The sequence below is a fragment of the Camelus ferus genome, chromosome 5 (genome assembly GCF_009834535.1).
Source record: "Camelus ferus isolate YT-003-E chromosome 5, BCGSAC_Cfer_1.0, whole genome shotgun sequence".
Lineage (NCBI taxonomy): Eukaryota > Metazoa > Chordata > Mammalia > Artiodactyla > Camelidae > Camelus > Camelus ferus.
In genome coordinates, this window is record NC_045700.1 from 90,038,739 (window position 1) to 90,057,106 (window position 18,368).

At 43.5% G+C, this 18,368-nt stretch overlaps 1 protein-coding gene across 1 annotated transcript in view; it reads left to right on the plus strand.

Annotated features, from left to right (window-relative positions):
* ARMC9 (armadillo repeat containing 9) overlaps window positions 1-18,368 on the plus strand; it is a 143,598-nt gene that overhangs the window by 20,777 nt on the left and 104,453 nt on the right. Inside the window, 2 exon segments of the mRNA XM_006183280.3 lie at window positions 5,763-5,920; window positions 10,737-10,835. Of these exon segments, the coding sequence (XP_006183342.2) occupies window positions 5,763-5,920; window positions 10,737-10,835 (257 nt within the window).

The window sequence follows — 18,368 nt, forward strand, 5'->3', positions numbered from 1 at the left end:
TCGGCGGGGCTCTCAGCAGAGGCCCTGGGCTGGAACACCTGTGCCAGACTCTCCGTGTGGCCTGGCTTCCTTGGGGCCTGGTGGCTGGGTTCCCACCCAGGGTCAGTGTCCCCAGAGGGAACTGGTGGAAGCTGTGTCACCTTCTCTAACCCAGTCTCTGAAATACCTCAGTGTCATTTCTGCTGCATTCTCCTCATGAGTAGTGAGCTCCTAAGGGCAGCCCACATTCGCAGGAAGGAGAATTGTTACATTCCACCTCTCCGCGGGAAGGAGTGTCAAAGGCTTCGCAGTCATATTTTAAAACCACCACTCCACCTGCATCCTTTGGGTCCCAGAGAACTGCCTTAATTCTTGATTGAATCTGTTTAGTCCTTGTTCAGATTTGACCTTTGGACTCCTAGGCATTGGGGGTGGGAAAGTGGTGAGAAACTTCTAGATTCTAGAGTTTCTGCCAGCTCCTGTCACCCTAGCATACCCTGCAGTTTTTGAGGATAGCTTTTTTCTGGGAACCAGCTATCTCTCTGATAAGTGGCCCAATTTTGCAGACAAAATAAACAAGGAGGGGAGTGCAAATAGAAGAGTCTGTGTTTTCCTACAGCTCCTTCATTTGGTATTTCAGCAAGGAGACCAGGGTTTTCAAGCCTTCTTTGGGTTCGATTTTAATGAGTTTTCTGAGATAGCCAAGCTGAATGTCTGTGGAATTGAGTCTGGCAGGCACAGTGTGTGTCTGTGGCGGAATAAACCCCCAAATGCAGTATTGCCGTGGAGATCTGAGATTAGCACCACAGGGCACTTGGACCAGAGGCTTGGGCCCAGGCATGGTGTCACGATAGCTCGTTGTCATCAGTTTGTCCCTTCCTCCCTCAGCTAAGGCCATGATGACCACAAGGCACAAACAAGCCCCCAATTTAATTTAATTTCAGAGCCAGGTATTGTTTCTTAATTTGAATGATTGGGTAATATCATTATGTGTCTTAATAGGAAGGGGCAGGTTTCATAGATAAAGTGAGAGTTCCATGAGCTTTTTTTTTTTTTAATGGGAGTACTGGGAATCAAACCCAGGACTTGTGGGTACTAGGCACGTGCTTTACCAATGAGCTATACTTGCCCCACCCACCCTCCATAAACTTTTGAAGAAGGCAAGAAAAGTGAGTGCTTGGAGTGGAAGAGTCCCTTAAAAGAAATTATATAAAAAATGGTGTTTAGAATAAAAACTTAGATTGGCATTATAGCATATTGAATTGTTATTTTCACCTAGCCTTCTAAAAAGGATATAGAAATAATATCTTTTAGCATTTCTGGTATTAATTGATTTGGCCCCTTCAGAAAATGGGCACCTGATTATTTTTCTTTTTTTTAAGTATTTTTATTTTATTTATTTTTAACATTTTTATTGATTTATAATCATTTTACAATGTTGTGTCAAATTCCAGTGTTCAGCACAATTTTTCAGTCATACATGGATATATACACACTCATTGTCACATTTTTTTCTCTGTGAGCTACCATAACATTTTGTGTATATTTCCCTGTGCTATACAGTGTAATCTTGTTTATCTATTCTACAATTTTGAAATCCCAGTCTATCCCTTCCCACCCTCCACCCCCCTGGCAACCACAAGCCTGTATTCTCTGTCTATGAGTCTATTTCTGTTCTGTATTTATGCTTTGTTTTTGTTTGTTTGTTTTTGTTTTTGTTTTTTTTAGATTCCACATATGAGCGATCTCATATGGTATTTTTCTTTCTCTTTCTGGCTTACTTCACTTAGAATGACATTCTCCAGGAGCATCCATGTTGCTGCAAATGGCGTTATGTTGTTGGGTTTTATGGCTGAGTAGTATTCCATTGTATAAATATACCACCCCTTTAAAATAGCACCCAAAGTAATAAAATATCTGGGAATAAATCTAACCAAGGAGGTGAAAGAATTATATACAGAAAACTATAAACCATTGATGAAGGAAATTAAAGAAGACTTTAAAAAATAGAAAGATATCCCATGCTCTTGGATTGGAAGAATCAATATTGTTAAAATGGTCACACTGCCCAAGGCAATCTACAGATTTAATGCAATCCCTATCAAATTACCCAGGACATACTTCACAGAACTAGAACAAATCATAATAAAATTTATATGGAACCATCAAAGACCTAGAATTGCCAAAGCATTACTGAAGAGAAAGAAAGAGGCTGGAGGAATAACTCTCCCAGACTTCGGACAATACTATAGAGCTACAGTCATCAAGACAGCATGGTATTGGTACAAAAACAGACATATAGACCAATGGAACAGAATAGAGAGCCCAGAAATGAACCCACAAATTTTGTTCAACTAATCTTCAACAAAGGAGGCAAGAATATACAATGGAATAAAGACAGTCTCTTCAGCAAATGGTGTTGGGAAAACTGGACAGCAGCATGTAAAACAATGAGGCTAGAACACTCCCTTACACCATATATAAAAATCAACTCAAAATGGATCAAAATGGATTAAACATAAGACAAGATACAATAAACCTCCTAGAGGAAAACATAGGCAAAACATTATCTGACATACATTTCAAAAATTTTCTCCTAGAAGAAATAAAAGCAAGAATAAACAAATGGGACCTAATGAAACTTACAAGCTTCTGCACAGCAAAGGAAACCATAAGTAAAACTGATTATTTTTCTAGAGTCCAGAGCTGTAAATAGTATTTTTGAAAATGATGACCTATATTCCAAGTTACAAGTCTTAACTTTCTTCATTCAGTATTTGTGAGCTAGCAAAATAGCAAAGCGCCAATATATATCTGAATACAAATTTAAAAGAGTCCATGATATTGTAAGAATAGAATGATTGATTTTAGTTTTTTATATTAGGTTAGAAAAAAATTCCATATTTTAAAATGTATCATCTTGAGCAGCCAAGGGGTCTCTAAAATTAAATCTCATCTGCTCTTAAAAAAAAAAAAAGCAATGCATCTAGATGAAGTAGAAATGTTAACAAGAGAAACCTTGCCTGCTTGACTGTAGGGAAGATCTCCATCACTTTTGTTATTGTTTCATTTCATGGTGGAATTATAGGAAAACTTTCTGTGACCTTAACTGGCATTCTTTTAGTTGTATATATCTTTTGTTTAAAACCTGGGATGCAGTTCTTTTGACTTTTGCACAAATTATGTCAGTGGCTTTGAAACATGAAGAGTCTCAATACATTTCGCTGGCATGACTATGACAGTTTCACTAAAATAACATGGAATAAGACATCTCCATTGAAAGTTGAGATCTTGTGTGGCAAGGCATCTTGGCTTAGTTGTCCTTGTCTCATAAAACTTTTGACAAGGAAAAAGGAGTCAAAGTTCTGTTTAATGCTAAGAAATAAAGTTGATGTATTGAGCTGTAACCCAAAAAGCTTACAGTAATGGTCACATCCTGTTTGTAGCCAGTTAAGGTGTCTGCAAGGTGACATCTCTGGATAGCAGGCTGTTTTTTGCTAAATGGTGTATCTGAAATGGTTATGAACGTTTCAGCCCAGTTGCCTACTTTACTCTTTCCTGTAGACTGTTGGCAGTTAGGCCTCCTTTCCCTCAGGTATACCACCATACTTTGAAATTGTCATAAACATGAATTCTGGGTTCCCAAGGCAAAAGTTCCACAAATAGTCCCTTGCAGTTAGTTAATTGTGCAATGAGTTTCTGAGGGGAAGGATGTTTTTTGTACATGTGCGCAGGCTCCTTTCAAGAGGGACCACTTTGGTGACATCAACACTGATGATTTGGAAAGGCAGTTGACCCACCTAATGGGTTTTGGTATTTCATTCACCTGCCACTTGGTACCTGTTGAGAAAGTTCACACAGACACTCTCCAATATTTATTACCATAACATGGGACTGTGTATTATCTGTGTAATTTTCATCCTTGGAAAAGTTCTTGTTTATGTAATTTTGAGTTTTGTACGTATGAAAAAGCTTAAATAATACTTAGTGTAGGAAGAAGGTAATGACTCCTTCCCCATAACGTATGAGAAGATTAATAAAGGATTTCCAGGAATGTTCTCCAGATGTTCAAGTAATGGGTGTAAATTTTTGCCAGGTGACTTTTTAGTTACCTCTCAATACTGAGATTTCATGGGTGTTAAATAGTAATAACACTTGATTATTTTGAGATATTTTAGGTTTTAATGGTTAAAATATTTCACTTTTACACATCAACAATGGTGAAACATGGAAGTTCTTGAAATACAATTTGAATGTGGGTGATCCTCATAGCTGTTTAGGACACAGATTAGGAAGAAAAGATAATTTAGGACAGTGGTTCTCAAACTTGTGGGCTGTGTCAGAGCCATTTGGGGAGTCTCCTGACGGTGTAGATAGTCAGCCCCTTCCCGGTATCCACAAAGTCAGAGTCTCTGAAGGTGAGGTTTGATCGTCTCTATTTTTGGGTGGTTCTGATAGATGTCAGAGTTTGCATACCACTGCTTTCGGATGTAACCTATCTGTCACTTTTTCAAGTTATCTACTTGCATAGAAATACGTTTAGAAAATCTTTGACCCCTTTCCATGAAAGGGAATAATAACCATCGCTGCCGTGAACGGGCAGCTGCTATGGGCCAGCTTTGTGCTCGACACTTTGAGTATGTCTGTTCATTTAATCCTCACAGTACCCCTTCAAGATCATTATTTCCCCCATTTTATAGGTTAAGAAATGAGAAGCAGAGAAATTAAGTACCTTGACCCAGGTTACCCAGCAAGAAATTGGTAGTGTAGGGATTTGAACCTCGGTCTTTATAATTTTTTTAAGTTGAAGTATAGTTATTTACAATATTTTATTAGTTTCATGTGTACAACATAATGATTCAATATTTTTGTCAGTTATACTTTAGTTATTATAAAACAATGGCCATATTTGGTCTTTATAATTTTAAAGTCTCTATACACATGAAATATTCTAAAATGAAGAGTTTAGATATTATACAGTGCCCGCATTGGGACAATAGTGAGTTAACTTGCGTTTAGGGGCAGCAACTCGTCCCTCCATCTAAAACACAGTCTTCCAGGAAAGGGAGAATGTAGGGTAGGGCCAAGGAGTGTGATGCTGATGAAAATTCACATATTCTAACTGCACCCAGGAAGGCTTGGCCATCAGGTGCTGCCCATGGGGCATGGAGATGAAGGTAGGGTAGGGGAGAGTCCAAGAAGAGAACCCGAGAACGTTCCAAGACTTCTGAGGCCCAGTGGGGTGGCTTGTGCTTTATGGAACTGGCAGAATGAGCACCTAAGATCTTCCCTAATCCTGGGTTCTAGTTTTCTCAGCATCAGGCAAGCAGCCCTAACCTTTACTTAAAAAGTGGTTAGAAGTATCCCCCAGGCAACTTCATGGGGCACTAACAGAGAAAAAGACACAGGTTTGGTTCAACCATTTTGTGAGCTGATTATAGAAAGAAATGCTGAGTTTGTTTCTTATATATAGAAGAACTAAAAGGTGTGTGGGGTTCAATCAAGGAAATAGATTTTTTAGGAAAATCAGTGATGATTCAGTTGAACCACAAGGGATAAGAAATAAAAAATCTGATTACAAAGCACTTTGTAATTAAATGCGGTGTGAAACAGAAGTAGTATTAAACACAAATACGTAGTGTCAAGTTCATTGTTATAGTAAAATATTCTAACAATGGGCGTGGTATTCCCTTGAGAAGAATATAATTATTTTTTAATATTGTAAGGGTTTTTAAATTGTTGTTCTTGTTTTGTTTTAATGTAAGTATAAATTATCTTCCTAGAAATGTTGCAGCAGCTCCACCAGCAGCTGGTAGAAGCTGAGCGAAGGTCAATGACATACCTGAAACGGTACAATAAGATCCAGGCGGACTACCACAATCTCATTGGAGTCACAGCCGAGCTGGTGGATTCTCTGGAGGCCACAGTCAGTGGCAAGATGGTAAGGAAGATCCCCCATTGTTCACATGTCTTCTTTGAGATGAAGTCTCAAAGAAGTCATGGGCATGGACGGTGTTGATATGTGATTCCTGGCTGCCCCCAGCCAGTGACACCTGCCCCTACTTCACAGAGCCACGTGCATGCTGTTTATCATGCTGCTGCAGCATTTCATCCACTTCCCTAACACGTTATCTACCGTGTCTTTATTGCTCTACCTTATTCTTAATGTTAGCAAAGAATAAATTTGCAACAGAAAAAAGTAGTGTGTAGTGGTGTAAAAACGAGGGGGATATGTACCCTGTTGATATATATATAAGACAGCTATAGATTTTCATATGTTGCTTTTGTATGCAGCTGCCTTTCTCAACTCTATTAACCTGATAGGTTATTTTGATTGATTCTCTTATATTCTAGATTGGCAGTCAAATCATTTTCAAATAATGATATTTTTGCTTTGCTTTTCTCATTATATATCATAACTTTCTTTTTTTTTTTTTTTTCTTAGCATTTTGGCTAAGACTCTGGGGCACTGTTTTTGTTTCTTGTTTTTTTGTGGGGATGATTAGGTTTGTTTGTTTGTTTGTTTAATGGAGGCACTGGGGACTGAACCCAGGACCTTGTTCATGCTAAGCACGTGCTCTACCACTGAACTATACCCTTCCCACTGGGACAATGTTGAATAATGTGATCATTGGCATCTTTGTCTTATTCCTGACTTTAATGGGAATGCCTCTGGTGTTTTACTCAATAAAAAATTAGAAAGTATAATAAAATCTCTTTGTGGAAATATAGTTTTTTTTTAATGGGAGTAATTATAGGTTCACATGTAATTTTAAGAAGTAATGCAGAGAGAGTCCTTGTATACTTTGCCCATTTTCCACCGGTGGTAACGTCTTGCAAAACTATAGTACAATATCTCAACCAGGATATTGGTATTGATATAATCCGTTGCTTTTATTCTGATTTCCCAGTTTTACTTGTACTTGTGTGTGTGTTACGCTTTACTCAGTTTTATACCAGTTAAGCTTGTGTATTTAAATTGTTTTAGCAACTTACTACATAATAGGAAGTTTCAAAAATCTAGAACTATGCAAAAATAAAATTACCTAAATTCTGTCACTTACTAATAACATTTGTTACCATTCCAGACTTTTTTCAATACTTAGATACACATGTTTTACAAAAATGGGCTCAGTTCATGCAGTTTTCTAATCTGCTTTTTTCCTTAACGCTAAATTGTATGTTCTTTTTTTAGGGGGGAAGTAATTAGGTTTACTTAATTATTTATTCATAGGGGAGGTACTGATGATTGAACCCAGGACCCTGTGCATGCTAAGCATGCGCTCTACCACTAGAGCTATACCTTCCCCCCTAAATCATGTGTTCTTAAAGTCATTAAATATTCTTCTACCATGCCCCAGCTCCAGTAGCAGCAGAGTTTCCCATCACATGGCAATGCCATACTTTATTTTAGTGTCAGGTGGGTCCCCATTGTTGGACATTAAGGTTGTTTCCAGGTTTTCACCTTCATAAGTGGACATCTGAGTAAACAATTGGAAGGAGTGGGTGTGCAGTTCCCTGAGAGTCCCCCAGAACTTGAGGCCAGAGCTACGTACATGCATTGTTTTTCCAATAGCTTTTCCATATGTTTTAGTATCCTGTGCTGAAACCTGTTTGCTGTGTGAAAGCACGAACATTCACACAACTGCTCAGAGTTGCTTCGTGTGTCTGGAAATGGCCGAAGCTGGAGGGATGGCATGTGTTGAAAGAAGACTGATGGAGTGGATCGGGGAAGATAGTGGGGAGATCTGTAGACCCTGCTTAGGAATTCGTGCTTTATCCTGCAGTCAGTGAGCAGCTTTTGAAATGTGTATCTTGAAAATTGGACTTTCAGTATTAGAGGTTTTTTTTAGTTTCTAAAATAGCACATACTGACTTTTCTTTAGTACAAAAAATTACCAGATACAAACCAAAAGTGGCTTATATAGCCACTGTTGACAAAAGGGAAGAAAAAGAAGACATGTACATAGTTAGAAAACTCAAAACAGTACAGAGAAAAATAAAAAGAAAAGCATACGTTTTCCTTTTGCCTTCTCTCCTATTCAAATATAACTACCATCATCCTGGTGTGCCTCTGACTGCCAGGGTCGACATGACACCAGATGCGGCATGCTGACCAGAGATGGGCACACAGGCTGTCACTGCTGGAGTTGTGCGCAGAGGCCCGCAGACCACCAGGCGGGGTGGGCGGGGCCTCCAGGGTCAAGTTTGGCGAGATGGAGGGGAGGGGCAAGGACTGGACTCTTAACTCTCTTGTTTTTAATGTAAAAGAAATACATGCTCCTAGTAAAAAATTGAAATAATTCAGAGGAGTATATAGTAAGAAGGAAAAGGCCCCTTCCACACACGATTCCTTAGTCTCACTTCCTTATTGATATTTGAGATTAAGGTTTCTTGTGTATTATTTCAGAACACTTCTGTGCATATGCGTGTGTGGACATGTGTGTGCATGTGCATGTAATATACACATACTTCCGTGGGCTCATGCGACCCATTGCTCTTCTCAAATTTGCTCTTCCACTTTCACTATATCTTGGAGATCTTTCCACACAGCCACACACCTACCTCAGTCTTTTTGTTGCTTGTGCATTATTCCATTGTAAGACTGAACCATAATCCATCCTGATCTCTGATGATGAACATTTAGATTTTTGGTTTGCTATAACAAAAAATGTTGCAATGAGCATCCTTATATATAGTGTATACCTTTGAATATAGGTAAGATGAGATCCTAAGAGTAGAAATGCTAAGTCAAAGGTTATGGGCATTCAAATTTTGATAGATGTTGCCAAATTATTTCTCCAAAGATTTCAACAGTGTCTACCCACCCCCACCCCCAGTAGTGTATCAGAGTGTCTCCACACACTTGCCAAGACTAGACATGATTATACTTTGATATCTTTGCCAGTTTGGTGAGTAAAACTTGGTATTCTGAATGTTTCAATTTACATTCCTTTACTTATGTATGAGGCTGAATAGGTTTTCATGTTTTTTGGCCATTGACATTTTGTCTTTTAGTCAACTGTTTATTCATATCCTTTCCTCATTCACCTGTTTCAAGCAAGAAAGTGATGGAACAAATTTCCTTGTTAAAGAGATGGTTGTGGTAGCAGTTCTAGAAGTCAAAGGAGGAAACAGTTTCAAGTGCAAAGGTTGGATCCAAAGTCTCACAGAAAACTCTAGAAGTCTAGAACTGAAAGGTGTCCAATGTTTTTGACATTTAGAAGGTCATTGGTGGTGAGTTTCCTTGGGGTGGTGCAGGTGCTTGTGAGAGCTCGAGTGTGGTGTGTAGGAAGGTAAGGCCCGCAAATGTTGGCTGCTCTTGCAAGGACCTTGGCTGTGAAGGAGGAACATTGGGGGGGGGGGGTTGATGGGTGAGGACCTAGGGAGGAGAAAGGGGAAGACATTTTTTTAATATGAAATATATTTGGACATGTTTTTAGGTTGTAGGGAAGGAACAGGTATAAAAGGAAAGATTAAACATACAGGATGAAAAAGGAATGTTTACATTTTGATACTATAGGAATTCAGAGGACGTGGACTCAGGGTAATGTAGAAGATGCAGCCTTGAGAGGTAAGGCCCTTCTTCGAGTCACTTGTAGTTGAGTGTCTTGGAGTGACCAGAGACGTCTGCCACGGAGGGATAGAGCCTTCCATGTGGCTGAAGCAGATCAGAAGTTTCCAGTGGGGTAGGCAGGAGCACCAGAGTCAGAGAAGAGGGTCTAGCCAGCATTCCCACTCTTTCTGACTCACCAATCAGTTATCTTCCTCCTGCGGGCAGGACTGAGTGAGGAGTAGGCGGAGAGGCCAGTGACGTTACCACATGGAAGTTCACCACGTGGAATCATGAGGCTGTGGAAAAGGAGGTTCCCTCTAACCATCAGGCATAGAAAAGAGACTGGAAGGATGTAAAACTGTTGAGTAGTTACCTCCAGGGATTGGCTTGTGGGAGCAGGGTGGGACTGGGGAGAGGTTATGTCATTCATATGTTTTACATGAGCATGCATTACTTTTATAAAAAGAAAAGATGTAAGATGAAAAGAAAAAATTTCAGAGATTACCACCTTAGATGTTGTACGTTAGTCCTGATTTATAGGAGTTGTGGAGAGAGGCATGAGAGATGCCACAGAAAAATGCTGTGATATAGTAGTGTTGATGCAACAGTAATCCAGCCTCCAGCTGTCAAGCACTTGATGGTTTATAAAACGTCTCCATCACTCTTCCATAGGCCTTTACTGAGCCATCAGCCATGTGCGAGGCTTTTCCTTGACCTCGTTTACCCCTCCTTGTGACCCGGAGCGGTGAACGTCATTCATTTCATCTGACAGGTTGGGAAGGCAGGAGGCAGAGCTGCTGGCCTTCTCAGGGGTCCACTCCTTGAGCCCAGGCCTTCAGATCTTAAGCCCAGCATTCTTTCCCCCACATTATAGCCACCCAATGACTGTATTGTTTGAAGTAACAACAACAACAAAAGCTTTAAAATCAGTTTATCTTACATGACAGTGGGAGTACATCAGGTGGAATTCTATAACTTAAAGTCTGCTATCCCATGATCATAGCTGTAGTAGGTTAGCAGTTTTTTTGCTATTGCGCTTGGTGCTTTAACTCCCTGGAGCTCCGACGTTAAAGCAGAGTCCCATCCCTGTGCCCACAGAGAGACTGCTGAGGGTCAGCTCCAACGCCTGCCAGGGCATCGCACGTGGCTGGGGAGGGGGCGGTTCGCGCCTTTCACCAGCCGTCCTCTGTCCTCTGTGCAGATCACCCCGGAGTACCTCCAGAGCGTCTGTGTCCGCCTCTTCAGTAACCAGATGCGGCAGAGCCTGGCGCACAGCGTGGACTTCACGAGGCCTGGCACGGTGAGGCTCTGCGCCCCTGGTCTGCTCCCCAGACTGAAAAGTCCCGTAACTTTAAAAAGTGAGAGAGCAGGAGAAAATAACACATTCCAGGGTCTGTGTTTCAGCCGGCCTAGGAGGTCTGTGCCTTCCCAGAAGGAAAAGAAAGCTTTTTTTCACAGATGAGCAGCTGGAAGGCGGCCTCCTGGGGGTGGTGGGGAGGGAGGCGCCCTCTTCTCTGCCCAGTGGAGCTGCTTGAGGGTCCAGGGTCTGGTCACAGTGGCAAGTCAGCAGGAATAGAAGGAAACTTTCCGCTTTTTAAAAAATAACTGTCACATTGGAGTTGCACAGCCTAAGGCAGGGGCTTTCATTTAATCTTTTTTAACTTTATACTTAGAATAATTACAGACTTACAGAAAAGTTGCAAAAGTAGCAGAAAGGACACTTGTCTACCCTTCATTCACCAGCTGCTGACATTTTACCCGTTTACTTTCTCTCCACATACACACACACACACACACAATATGTTTTCTGAACCATCTGAGGATAAATTACATATATTACGGTTCTCTTCCCCTACCTACTTGAGTGCAGTGTGCATTTCTTAATAGAAATGTTCTCTTACATAACCGTAGATTATCAACTTCAGTAAACTTAATATTGATGCACTATTCTTACCTAATTGACCTACGGTGCATTTTCCAGTTTTGTCTGCCTGGCTGTTAACACCCTTTACAGCAGCCGCACCCTAGGAGTGTGTTGATGCGTTGCGTCTCTTTAGCCTCCATTCATCTCGAACATTACCCCAGTCTTCCTTTGACTCTCATGACATTGACATTTTAGAGGAATATACTCCTTCCTCTCCTTTAAAAATAGAGCACTGTTCCTTTTGTGGTTGATGGTTCCTTGTGGTTAGAGTCAGGTTCGCATGACAGGCCAAAATACTACATAGGTGATGTTGCGTCCTTCCTACAAGCTCAGCTGGAGGCGTGTGGAGTTGAGTTGGGTTCTTACCTGGGGGTGTGAGTACACCAGTGTCTCCCGAGGAAGTTTTCAGAGTCCTTGAACCCTTGTCCGGGAGTGCATACCAACCTGCTGGGGCCCCCTCCCCAGGCTGAGTGGGTGGAGCCTGATGCTCTGAATTAGGAAGGAAGCCCCAGGGGATCCTTAGGCAGCCTCCAGGGTCAGGACCCCGACTTTTCATTATGTGTCTGCACATTAATACTAAGGCCTTCATAACCAGAGGCCTTTTTTAGTATTAAAACAACCTCCTCATACTCAAGTAGGTATGAAGCAGTTTATTATTATAATACGAGAAAATACAAATATGAGAAATACAAAAATAGAAAATAAAGAGAAAGAAATTTTGATTAGAATTCATAGAAACTGAAAGTAGATTGGTGGTTGCCAAGGGGTGCGAGAAATGAGATGTTGGTCAAAGGGTACAATCATTTGGTTTTAAGGTGAGTAAGTTCCTGTGGCACGGCACATGCTTAGCATGCACGAAGCCCTGGGTTCAATCCCCAGTACCTCCTCTAAAAATAAACAAACCTAATTACCACCCCCACTGCCAAAATAAAATAATTAAATAATGCAATAAAAAAGATGAATAAGTTCTGAGGATCTAATCTAATGTACAGTAGTTAACAATAGTGTATTGTATTCTTGAAGGTTGCTAAGAGCACAGATCTTAAATGTTCTCACCACAAAACAAAAAAGGTAGCCATGTGAGATGACAGATGTGTTTACTGACCTTCTTGTTATAATCATTTCACAATAGATACATCTATCAATTTATCACATTGTATGCCTTAAACTTACACAATGTTCCACGTCTGTTATATCTCAGCAATGCTGGAGGGACAAAGAAATTGTGGTTAAAGGAAAATGAGGGTAGGAAAAATAAAGGTAATTAATGGCTAAGGCTGGTATAAAAAATACAGGTCCTAAGTTGCTGTACAGCTAGGGAGGGAGGCACAGATTTGGCACCAGGCTTTCCGCAGCCTGTGCAAAAATCGTTTACATGATTTATTTATAAAGGAAAGGAGGGTGATATTCACTGCATCTAAAACATTTGTGCTACACGTGCGTTCTAGGAAGCACAGCAGTACAGTGAGTGCCCACCAGCCCATCACACATCCCACGATAGACCATTTCAAGGTGTTCCTCGTGTGCCCTTTAGACCATGGAATTTTCCCAAGTTAGGTGTATTACTCTTACAATTTAACAAGTCTAAGAACATTTTTTTAGAAGACTGCAAGGTCAAAAACAACGCTTCACAGTGTTATTCTGGTGCTAAGACCTGAGGATAGTTCTTCTCGTGGATCTTGGTAGGAAGGATGCAGTAATGTGGTGAAGAGCCAGCGTCCTTGGCCATGTCCTCGAGGTGCACGTGGGAGTATCGAGGGGCTGTCACTGTGTCGGACCTGTGGACCCTGGAGGACAGGACCTGCAGAGTCCTTGCTTTGGGATGTGGCCCCGGTGGTGTTAGCATGCAGAATCTTAGGGAGCTGGCCATTTTTTTAATGTCAGTAAAGCACATACAGACATCCAAGTTTCAGGGAAAGTATCTCCCTCGTGGGCCTTCGGGATGAGGGGCTTCAAGCCACATCCCTGAGGACTGGCTGAGTCGACTTTCTGTGTCCAGAATATGCCTAGCTGTAGGTTATCAGCTTAAGGATGATGTTAAGAATCAGAGTATTTACCAAAAATGATGGCTTTCTAGCAGTAATTAGCATTGCAGGATCTGTGTCTAGACCCCTTCTTTCTTCCCTCTCTTCCACTTATGTATTGATTCATAATTTGGTAAACACTTAGTATTTTCCAGGTTTGTTTATAAAATCCCATCCTGTTTCACATATACAGGAACCCTTTCTATTGGCAGAGTCATGAAACCAGCATATTTAAAACTGATATTATGTTAATAAGGAGCAGGAGAAAAGGGAACGGGGCACAGCATATCTGATATTTTGTCTTCATTTGTCAGGAGACTGGTCCTGCCATCCTTCCCTGTTATGGTGGCATTAAGGTACAGATTCTAAGCCTCAGAAACCACGGGAGACAGGATGAGCTCTGTTTACCTTAACTTGTAACCATTTTTTTTTCTACTGAGTCATTGACTTAGTAACAGGCAATAAAAGCTGCAAACAATCTTTTATTGTGGATGAGGGGTCATTATAAAAGTATAAAAGAATATTGTAGTTGACTTGGCATGCCTAACGTCAATTTATGATAACAGATTTATAACGTATGAAGAGGAAATTAGGATACAATTTAGACAGGACTTCAGGGGACTAAACTGATAGTATCTAGGACCGGAAGGAGAAGATTACTCTTTTACTTTTTTAAGGGAATATAGTTTACTCTAGGTCCAAACAGAGTGCCATCGATTTCAAGATGAATAGGTGGGCACAGACCAGCCTTCTTTCCAGCCTGCTCCCCGGTCAGCTCCCCCTTGGCCTAGTGTTTCAATTCACTGTTCTCTGTAAAGGAGCCTGGCCGGGGTCCATCAGAGAACGGCTGGTGCCTGTCAAGTTCAGCGCATTTGATTCTGGTCTTTAAATCTGGCCCACTGCAACCTCATTCACTGCTAAAAGTTAAGAAGGGCTCAGAAGTAAATAGCACCCTTCCTTCCCAAGTTCTGAACCAACTGAAAAATAGGGCAATAGAATGAAGGAAAAATGAGCTGAAGACACTGGCATTGATTCTCGCAACACGTATATTGGAGAACGTGGATTTTGGTTTTTTTGTAAGCAGGTGGGTCACCTACTCTTGAATTCTGGAATTAAAGAAATGTTCTCACCCAGTCATGGACAGCTGTGTGGCCAAGCCCCCCTACCCCCACAACCTGCACCACCAGGCAGCAGGGGGAGCAAGCGGGCCTGTGCTCTCTGGGAGCCTCACTGCCTGGAGGAAGAGGGGTACAGGGCAGTGCAAATCCAGGAAGTCCCCCTCTCTGGGGGCTGTGTCTGACGATTATGCCGGTGGAGGCCCTGCAGAGGAAGCACCATGAGTGGAAGAAGTGTGTTTCCACCCTGCCTCATTCCCACCCAGGTGACTGTGCCCAAAAGTCTGCTGCATTGTTACAGCTGGGCCTCAACTCTGGGTCTCTAGGATTGAGAATGACGGATTACATTTTTGAGAGGAGAACTCTGCCAGGTGGCCTCTTCGGGCTTGACTGCCTGTCGCCACCCTGACCCCAGGTTTGGTCGTTACCCAATCAGATTCCAAACCACGGGCCTATCATTTGCTGGGATAGGAGATGAACCTGATTTTATATTATCAGGAATCTCGTGACAAGTAGTAAGAGGAGAAACTTCTTCTTCAGGGCACAAGAGGGAGAGTTGTTTGTATTCTCAGGTCACACAAGGAATACACGAATATGTGTTAGCTGGAAAATGTATAACAATTCGCAGTAAATGGAGCAAAACACAAACCCCTTCCCTCCCTCACACTCACCCCATCTCACCTTCCTACATAGGTGACACTGTTGACTGTGTTTCGTATGCATCCTCTAGACCTTTAAAAAGCACGTGTAATTGAGATTTTTATTACGCAATCTTTCTGCAACTGTCTCTTTTAACTTAATGCTGCACATAGCATTTAAAAGCACCGTGGTATGTCCCTGTCTTAGCCCTTTGTTTGCTCTGGGCAAGCATGAATGCAGAGACACTCAAGGTAAAAATCTGAGCATAGCCCCTGGGTGAGACCCAAATCCCACCCAGTGGCACCTCTGGGTTTGTGGATTTACTGGATGGGAAAGTTTCCTTTTAAATGCATTCTTATTGGGAAAATGGCTCATTTGGGAATTCACCCTCCCTTTCTTCAACAACTCCAAGTAGGCCCCATTGGAAATGTAAGTTATAACACTTTGAGGTGTGATTGCATTAAATATTTTAAAGGCCCACGACATGTGAATCTTAGAAGCATCTACTTCCAAAATCAATCATCTTTGTTAGCAATAAAAACCTGTAGGGGACTGGGGGTTGTGGTGGTGGAGGTAATGATGGTGGTGGTGGAGGTGACCCTTCTTGGGGGACAGCCTGTGCAGCTGCTCAGGCCTTGCTCTGACCTTGTTTCACTAAGGAGGACGCTTCCTGAAGCTTCCTGTTGTGTGGACTGTGGCTCTGCAGGTGAAGTTCAACATCTTCAGCCCTCACATTCTCCCTTAGGTGGCCTTCTGTCTTGGCAGGACGCTGCCCGTTTCCTGCCTCGCCACTGCATTTTGAGGCAGCCTTTCAGGGCCCGGTGCTCTGTGTGTCTTGGGGGAGTTGCACACCTAGCTCCCTCTCCCTGCTGCACCTCATACACCAGTGCCTGAACTGACCCTGGTGAGGTGAGGATTGAACATATTTGATCTCAACCAGTCGGTAGGACATTGATTGGCAGAGGGTGACTATGCTATTAGCTTAGACCTTTCCCCTGACCTCCAAATCCAGACTCGCTGGCCTTCTCTCCATGGGTGTCTGACAGGGTCATCACATTTTCTGTGTCCAAATCTGGGCTTATCTTTTCTTCCAGCCAGGTGACTTCCCCTCCTGTATTTCTCTCGGTGAATGAGTGACACTCCAGGGAACACTAGGGGGCCCCCGAGGCTCTTTCTCCCTTGCCCTGTGCTTTGGCAGCTGTGGGGATCTGAACGGGCTTCCTCCTTCCTGCCCCATCTTTGTGGCTCTGTGTCTGTTCAGGCTCTCCCTATTTGTGTCCTGGCATAAGGCAACATTTCCTAACTGGTCTCAGTCTCAGCGCTCTGGGCTTTCTGATGGCTCATTCACATGGGAGCTGGAGTGACCTTTCTTGTTGTATCTTGTTCATTCATTTACGCCCTCAGGTTTCAGGAAGCATTTGGGTGTATACAGGCATCTGATCATGTTACTCTCTTGCTTAATACTTGTCATTGCTTCTGGTCCCAAGTGCTCAGCGTCAGGTCCCCAGCCTTCCGTGATCTGATGCTCATCTGTTTCTCCAGGCCTGGCTCTGGTCACGGAAACTCCAAGAGGTCCCAGCGCCCCAACCCCCGGCATTCCCCCAGGTGTGCGCGTTGCTGTGCACCCAGCCCAGCCCCAGGCTCTCAGACGCCTGCAGCTTACAGGGTGCTGGAGCCCGGCCAAGGCGGTGCCCTCAGTGACCTGGTGAGCCAGAGAGGCTCCTGCCTAGGAAGTTTCTGTAGAACTTGCCAGAACATTCAGCCACTTGGGCACCCCCCAACACACATACTGAGCTCCACTTCCAAATCGCATTCGCAACGTTTTCCCCGCCTGCAGTCACAACCCTCGTTGTGCAAGTCCCCCTTCGTGTTACAGAGTTGGTCCCACGGCCTCCCTTCTCCATTGGCGGGGATGCCCCTCTGGGCCTCCGGCTCCCGTTGCCTCTCTGTCCCGTGGCTGGCACGCATTTCCTTCCGAGTCCCGCTGTGGTTACTTAACCTCTCCTGGTGGTCATTCCCCGTGAGGTCACTTGCCAAGGGGTCCCGCCTTCCCTGTTCACCTGCTCCCCGGCACGGCGCATGCGCACCTGGTTCCGCGTGCGGCCCGCGTGAGCCGGGCCCGGGAGTCTGCCCTGGTCTGGGGAGGTTTGCGGCCCCGCACATCGTGCCTTCCTGTCACCCTGGCGCTGCTGGTGTTGAGTCGCAGCTCTTTCTTTCTGACCCTCCCCGGGCCTCAAACACCCGCGGCCGTCACGTGGAGCAGCATTTTCCCAAGTGCGTGAGTAGAAGCTCATCCCACAGGATGTCCCTGTCCCCAAACAAACCACTGATGTGAGGTTTGCGACATGCTGTATCCCGGGATTCACGCCTCTCAGCAGCACACTAGCGCCTGGAGAAGCCCTGCAGTAAAGGACTGCTTACCCCGTCTGCCCCAGCCAACTTCCAGTCACTTTGCTCATGTCACACCTCGTACCCGTTGCTCTAACACACTTCCTGATGTCATGGATCGGTAGCAAAGCCTCTCATCCTGCTGTTGTCACCAAGAGCTGTCCTAGGCTCATGTGGCTCCGGTAAACCCCTCCCCCACCCCATGAGCACTGAGGGCCTGACTCAAGTTCTCACCTGTAGCTGAGAAGTGATGGGACCACAATTCTGCTCTTTCACTTGGCTTAGGGAGCATTTTATTTCCCCCACGCCCAAGGGTTCCAGGGAGCCTTGCCCGGAGCCTGGTACGCGTGTGTGCTCAATGACTAATGATGGGATAATACATTCATTGTTCCGCTGTCCTCTAACTGTGCCCTAAAGAGGTTGCCGAAAGTTCATGCTGTGCTTCCTCAGATGGGAAACCACCACCTGTCCACACGCACATCCACCACTTTCTTCTGGTGCCCTGGGCCTTAGGGGTCTTTCCCTGAGTGCCCAGCATCAAATCATCGCACAGCACCCATTTGGGCTGCAGTCAGGAGTTCCTTAACAAGGGGATCCTCCCTGGGCTCATCCGTTCATACTCAGAATCCACTGTTAGTTCGAGAGGAAAATTATTCCAACTGACTGATGGTTTTGGAGCCTCTCCCAGCTTTTTCTTCCTGGGGCTTTTCTTCCTTGGCCAGACCGTGTCCACCCGCCCATAC